At 37.9% G+C, this 6,301-nt stretch overlaps 1 protein-coding gene across 4 annotated transcripts in view; it reads left to right on the top strand.

The window, feature by feature from the left end:
* The first annotated feature begins 2,261 nt into the window (after nucleotides 1-2,261).
* The window catches only part of OPA1 (OPA1 mitochondrial dynamin like GTPase), a 75,513-nt gene continuing 71,473 nt past the window's right edge, over nucleotides 2,262-6,301 (top strand). For all 4 annotated transcript variants that reach the window (XM_063442772.1, XM_063442770.1, XM_063442771.1 and 1 more), the window contains exons 1-3: nucleotides 2,262-2,369; nucleotides 4,510-4,822; nucleotides 5,001-5,097. In XM_063442772.1, the coding sequence (XP_063298842.1) occupies nucleotides 2,353-2,369; nucleotides 4,510-4,822; nucleotides 5,001-5,097 (427 nt within the window). In that variant the 5' untranslated portion in view covers nucleotides 2,262-2,352. The remainder of the gene's footprint in view (nucleotides 2,370-4,509; nucleotides 4,823-5,000; nucleotides 5,098-6,301) is intronic.

The following is a 6,301-nucleotide window of genomic DNA, read 5'->3' as shown; positions in this document are numbered from 1 at the left end:
CACTTTCCTTTTCCAAATTGCTATTTTGTCTTTCTTATAGAGCAAATTTTATCTACCGCTGTTAAGAAATATTCTCCTTTTCCTTGAACACTGGTGTTAATTTTATTCAAATATGTCAGCAATATATGCCAATTTTGTGCACCAAAGTTTGTTTTGAATGAGATCACAGAATTCCTTTTGCTTATTTTCCAAAAATAATTTTACAAAAAGTTTAAGCATCGTTTCCCTCAATTCGTATACACATCAAAGCATGTCTGTGTCTATGTCTGTGTAGTATAAGCTTCATAAACCTTACCCCATCTGTTCACAAATATAAGCAAATAATCTTGTTTGAAGAGGTCTACTTTTAATGTAACTGACTATTTAAACCACTTTTTCTATAACTTTTCTTAATTAATTTTCAATGGTTTGCGCAACTAGTGCTCTGCAATGTAAAAAGCAATGAGTAATTGGAATATTTTCATTCTACTTAGCTAAAGTTATAAAAACCTTTTCTTGAACCAACCATTGAGGGTGTGCCATCTCTGCATATGCCTACACAATGTAACCATTACAAATTATTTTACTTCATGAAGCAATCTAAAGTTTGAAATATATCTTAACATCTAGTTCTCATTGGAAGTTCAAGGCAACACAAGAATTGCTCAATAATTCTGTCAGTATGAATGAAATGTATAAAAAAACAATAGTTGTGCTAACTGACTGATATCAAATTCTGACTCAAACATTGTTCGAACAATAGCACATGAACATTCCTTTATGGTGGTGGTTTCGGCAATGCTGTGTGGTTTCATGTTTTCAGCAACTATTTCAGAAACCATTCGAGCTTTCTTCGATCTCTTCATTCTCTTTGTGAATTATGCCGACTGCTTCTTTATAGATTTTGAAAACTCAATTAAAGTATTCTACTTCTACTCCACTGAGCTCTGTTTTGAGCAAAAATTAAGCTTTAGTTTGTTTGGTACCCTACTCTTATTTTGAAGTATATTCACACATACTAAACACTGGAGACGGGGATTGTTTTCATTACCAGAAAATGTGAACCCCAGTTTCAGATAAAGCTTATTGTATAAATGAGGCTTGGAAATTTGTCCTTTAAACTTCTTACGTTGTAATACAGACTGTTCAACAGTGGATTCGTGCATAGTTTCCTCTATAGCCGCTACTTTTTGTTCATCGCAAACGTCATCTTCACCAGCTTTTCTTTTCCTAATTAGAAACGTATCCATTATCCATGCAATTTAAGTAACTAAACATAAAAATAACACAGAATATAGTAAGGGTTGTACTTTTATTTAGAGTCACATTATGCCTCCTAATTTAGAGGTCTTAAAGTGATGTGCTACTTTATGAATACAACATGTTGAGTCCCTGAAACAGATGACGGACTATTTAAAAAAAAAAAATGTAATAATGGGGTCTCCCCTGTTACTATCTGATGCGCATATAAGAGTGTAATCTGGGGGAATTAATAAAAATTAGAGTTTATGAAAAGAAAATTAGAGCTCTAGGATTGGCAGAATTATATGTAAATTCTTAAAGTCTATGTGCTGCTTTACAATTATGAAGATCACTATTTCCAGCGATCAAACAGATCTTCGATTATGACAATTGCTCATAGGAGCTGAACAAAACAACCTAAGCTAAATAAAATTGGGCACAGTGATTAGCTTCAAATGTCAGGGTTGTCATATATATATATATATATATATATATATATATATACACACACATATATATTCTGAACCCCCCACTAGATTTGGGGGAGGGGATCAGACCCGCATCCCCTCTTCCAACATCCATGAGAAGGTATGATTCTGAGATTTAAAAACAGGTACTATTATGTAGCAAAGCACTATATAAGGAGAATCACCATGGAGACCATTTTTTAAAGTGAAGAAAACTCTCTTTTACACTGTGAATTGTCCTTTATAGATCTAAAGAGGAATCAGTATACCGCCTTCCCATTTTCACAGCCACTAGCTGTGTCTTATTTAGAGTTATTTTTATATCTGTATATGCATTGTAGATGAACTATTTGTTAAAGTATTTCAGTAATGAAACGCCGACAAGCTGACTCAGTGTTTTACCCTATCAGTTATCATCCCGTGCACAGACATGCTTGCTGTATGTCTTTGCTCACGACCTGGATCCTGTACGATCATTATTTCCAGTAATCGGAACCTTTCTCATGCGGAACCCCGGGCTCGCTCTCTCCTGTTTCTGTGCGGACTTACTAACCCGTTACCCCTTTCTTTTCCCGGAAGAACTGCGGTGACAGCTCCTGGGTGCCCTTGTTTGGCAGCTCGGTTGGCTGTGAGGGAGCTCCGATCTCCTCCCCGGGAACACATAATGCTGCGGGCCTCATGGTGAGTGTCCTGACCCCCTGACCGAGCTCTCATCCCCGGAAGGAGACATTTCAACACATAGTAATGGCTCAGATTATGACTGTAGATAGGCACACATGGATTAGACCATTATCCACACATGATGTATAAACACATAGCTGATATTTGTGTTGCATTTAATACAGCTTATATCTCAGCTCCAGCCGCTGTATGATTGCACATTCTCATTAACTGAAAGAGTCGAAAGGCTGAGCGACGTCCTGCTGTAGTGTCATATCTCTACATTTAAAGGAACACTCTAAAGTTACAATTAAATGCATTTCTTTTTTCCTCCTAAGTTAATTTTCTTTATTCATTTATTTTCTGGACCCTCATTTTTAAATTGGGTTTATAAAACTAATAAAATAAAAATTGTTAAACATAGCTGTAATCCAGCACTGGGTGGGCTGTCACCCTCATTTGAGTTTAGTTATTATGATCTTGGTCCAATTCAATGCTTCTTATTGAGACAAATTGAAGACTTATGGTGCATTTATGGCAATTGCCATGCTCTGCCAATCTGACATTTCTCACAGAGAAACAATGAATCCAATACTTCTCAGTGATAAACATTTAGCAGTGTTAGGCTTCATCGTGTTGCATGTGCATGAGGACGCCTAATTTGAACACCTTCAATTTTTGAAGATATTCATGAGGAACTGCCTTTAGTGGCAGTCAATCTGACAGCCACTAGTTGTGTTCTCTGACAAAAGTAAACATTGCCAGACAAAAAGAACAAGTTCTGTGCACCTAAACCACTACATTAGCATGACCCCCTTTATGGGGCACTGATTGGCATGCCAGTGGTGTGAATGTCACAAATGTGCTGCCCAAAACTAGGGCAGACCCAACCAGAATAAGGAGAGGTCCCATAAGCAATAAGCCTCGGGTGAATGATGACGTGTGCACGCTATGCTTTTGAGGACAGTTCCCTAGTGTCCCTAAAAGTGGGACATCAAGGAACAAAGTTGGTTACACTATATAGTGTAAGGTGTTACACTATATTTGGGCATTGTAACTCTTACTTTCTTCATCCTCCATTCAAAACGTAAAAAGGTGACATCACTTCCCCTTGTTGTAGAGGGAGGGATGTCAATGATGACAGTCTGAGGTAAGGACTTGGGCAGCATGGAGGGAGCCCTGCCAACATTGGTCATCTGCAACAGACGTCCAGTACTCTCAAAATTGACATTAGTCAGCCAGAAACACTTGTACCAGGGAGCTAATGATGAAATTCAAGGTGGAGTTACAGCTCCTGCAACAAAGTCATATATCTGTGTATGTTCAGCGTTTCACAGACTCCAAGCAACATGACCACTTTTAATCACTGCAGTGGTCATGGTGCTTGGATTAACCATTTAAGATGTAGTAGTTTCAGGTATTATGGTGATGCATATATAAATAAACACACTATATATATATATATATATATATATATATATATATATATAACACTTTTCCTGTTTGAATTTAAAGGAACAAATGAAAAGGTTATGGTGCCTGGAGTGTCCCCTGGCGCCATCTTATCTTTTAGTGTTAAACCATTTTACAATTGGATTAACACATAAATAATATTAGCTCTTAATATGAGCTCTTTATTCTTTCCCCGGCACAGATTTTCAGACTGTGCCAGGAAATAAACCAAAAAGTTGCAATTGCTGTGAGGACGCATGCAATTGCAACTTTTCTATGCCTTAAAGAGCTGTAATCCTGCTTTTTTAGAAGGTGGGAATGCAGACTTGCAGTAGCCGAGCTCGCCTTTTACTTCTGTTAGCTCTATAGAGCTAACAGAAGCAGAATATATGCTCCCCGGCTGTTTTAGTGACAGCCAGGGAGGTGTTTCTGCCAATTCTAAAAGTGACGATTTCTACTATAAACTGCTACAAATATGACAGACTCCAGACACAAATAGCTATGTGGAGTGGGGCTTTAATTTTTAGATTTCATTAAATAACAAAACTAAATTTAAAAGAGAATCCACCATATATCACATTGTATTTGCCTTCTGTAGCAGTGAGTGTCACCATCATTTGTATGTTTATTTTCTGCACTCTGTGTCATATACGTGAGTGAACAATATGTATGTGTTAATTACCAACCTTTTTTATATTTTTTATTTTAGCACTGTGTGCCGGAGTTTGATAAATAAGCGTTCTCTTGAAGAAGCCAAACTCCCCTTGCAGAAGCTACATTCCCGTAGAGTTCACCAATATTCTTTTTCAAGATTAAGAAATCAGAAGCCATTACCCAGGACCTCGACTAAATACTATTCATCTTTGTCACGTCTCCCATTAAGGAGAAGCAGACTTTTGCCAGCCAGTTATGGATACCAAATTAAACGTAACTTTTGGATCGCTAGACTGGCATCGCGGGTGTTGAAACTCCGTTATCTTGTGTTGGGATCTGCTGTTGGCGGTGGATACACAGCTAAAAAAGTGAGAACACTAGAAATTATTTTGCAGTAATTTTTAAAACAAATATACTGAGTGTTTTGCCGTCTCGTATTAATGTGTGCCAAAGTATGTTGGCAAGGTATGATTGATGTGTTTATTCTTTTGTTAAGTTTTTGACACCTATCGATTCTTTGCTAATTTTACTTTCTATTATTTTTAGACATATGATCAATGGAGAGATATGTTTCCTGATCTTAGTGAATATAAATGGATTGTACCGGACTTTGTATGGGAATTGGATGAACACATCGATTTTGGTTCGTATTTTATATTTTACTGGGATTGCTTTTATTTTAAAGGTTTGAATATCAGATGGACAATAGTAACTGGAGTTGATCCACATTTTTAAGTAATTAAATAGATAATCTATACAAATATTAAAAAAAAGACATAGGTTTGAAGTTCTTGCAAATATCCAAACTTGGCTACTCAGCCTCCATGATGCACTTTTAACACAAGCACTGCTGAGCTTATCCCATGAGCAGTAATTTTTGGCAAAAACAAGGGCTCCTGAGAGTTGTAGTCCAATTGGCAGATTTCTGCATCAGAAAGCTAACAGTTTAGTGCTTATGGTGTCAGGATAGTTTGAACCATTTCACTTCTTACCTGTGGTCCACCAGGTGCTTCTCCACACCTCCACTACTAGCACTGGACAGATGGAGGTTCCTAAGCAGGAACTTTTTTTTATTCTCCTGAACTAAGCCCCACAGTGCTTTACCAGTCAGTTGAAGCTTTGCTCAGGAGAGCTGAAGGAAGCTATTGGCTTAGGAGCTTTGGCACTCCTGCAGTTTGACTTCTTACAAAAGGGAGGCTCCAGGCCACTCCTGGCACCATAATGGTTATGGAGCTTGAGATTCCTGTAATACATTAATACTGTGGAACATCCTGTGTAGATGACACCCAGCAAGCAGCTCCTCCAAAAAATCTTAAAACATCCCATGCAACAGAGGGTGCTTACTCATAAACAGTTGCCTTTTAATGTTGGTTGGTTGTTGGCTATATTAATCATTGATTTTTTTCATTACATGTATGGAAACTAAATATTTAATACTTATATAAATTCTATCCTTCCATACACATTTGTATTAAGCCTCACATTCATTAAGTGGATTGTTGGTAATTCAAAGTAAATTCAATGAGAAATTTAGGCAGTAATAGCTAAAATGTAAAATTCTTATAGTCCGCTATGTTTTCAGTTTGGCTATTGTGGTCTAAAATTTGAAATTATTTTTGTCTTAAAGGACCACTATTGTGCCAGGAAAACATACTCGTTTTCCTGGCACTATAGTGCCCTGAGGGTGCCCCCACCCTCAGGGACCCCCTCCCGCCGGGCTCTGAGGAGAGGAAAGGGGTTAAAACTTACCTTTCTCCAGCGCCGGGCGGGGAGCTCTTCTTCTCCGATCCTCCCATTCGGCTGAATGCACACCCGCGGCAAGAGCCTAGAGTGGGTGCCTAGAGTGG

Source organism: Pelobates fuscus, chromosome 2 (genome assembly GCF_036172605.1).
Source record: "Pelobates fuscus isolate aPelFus1 chromosome 2, aPelFus1.pri, whole genome shotgun sequence".
NCBI lineage: Eukaryota > Metazoa > Chordata > Amphibia > Anura > Pelobatidae > Pelobates > Pelobates fuscus.
The sequence above is the reverse complement of the archived record's forward strand: the minus strand, read 5'-3'. Positions and strand labels throughout refer to the sequence as shown.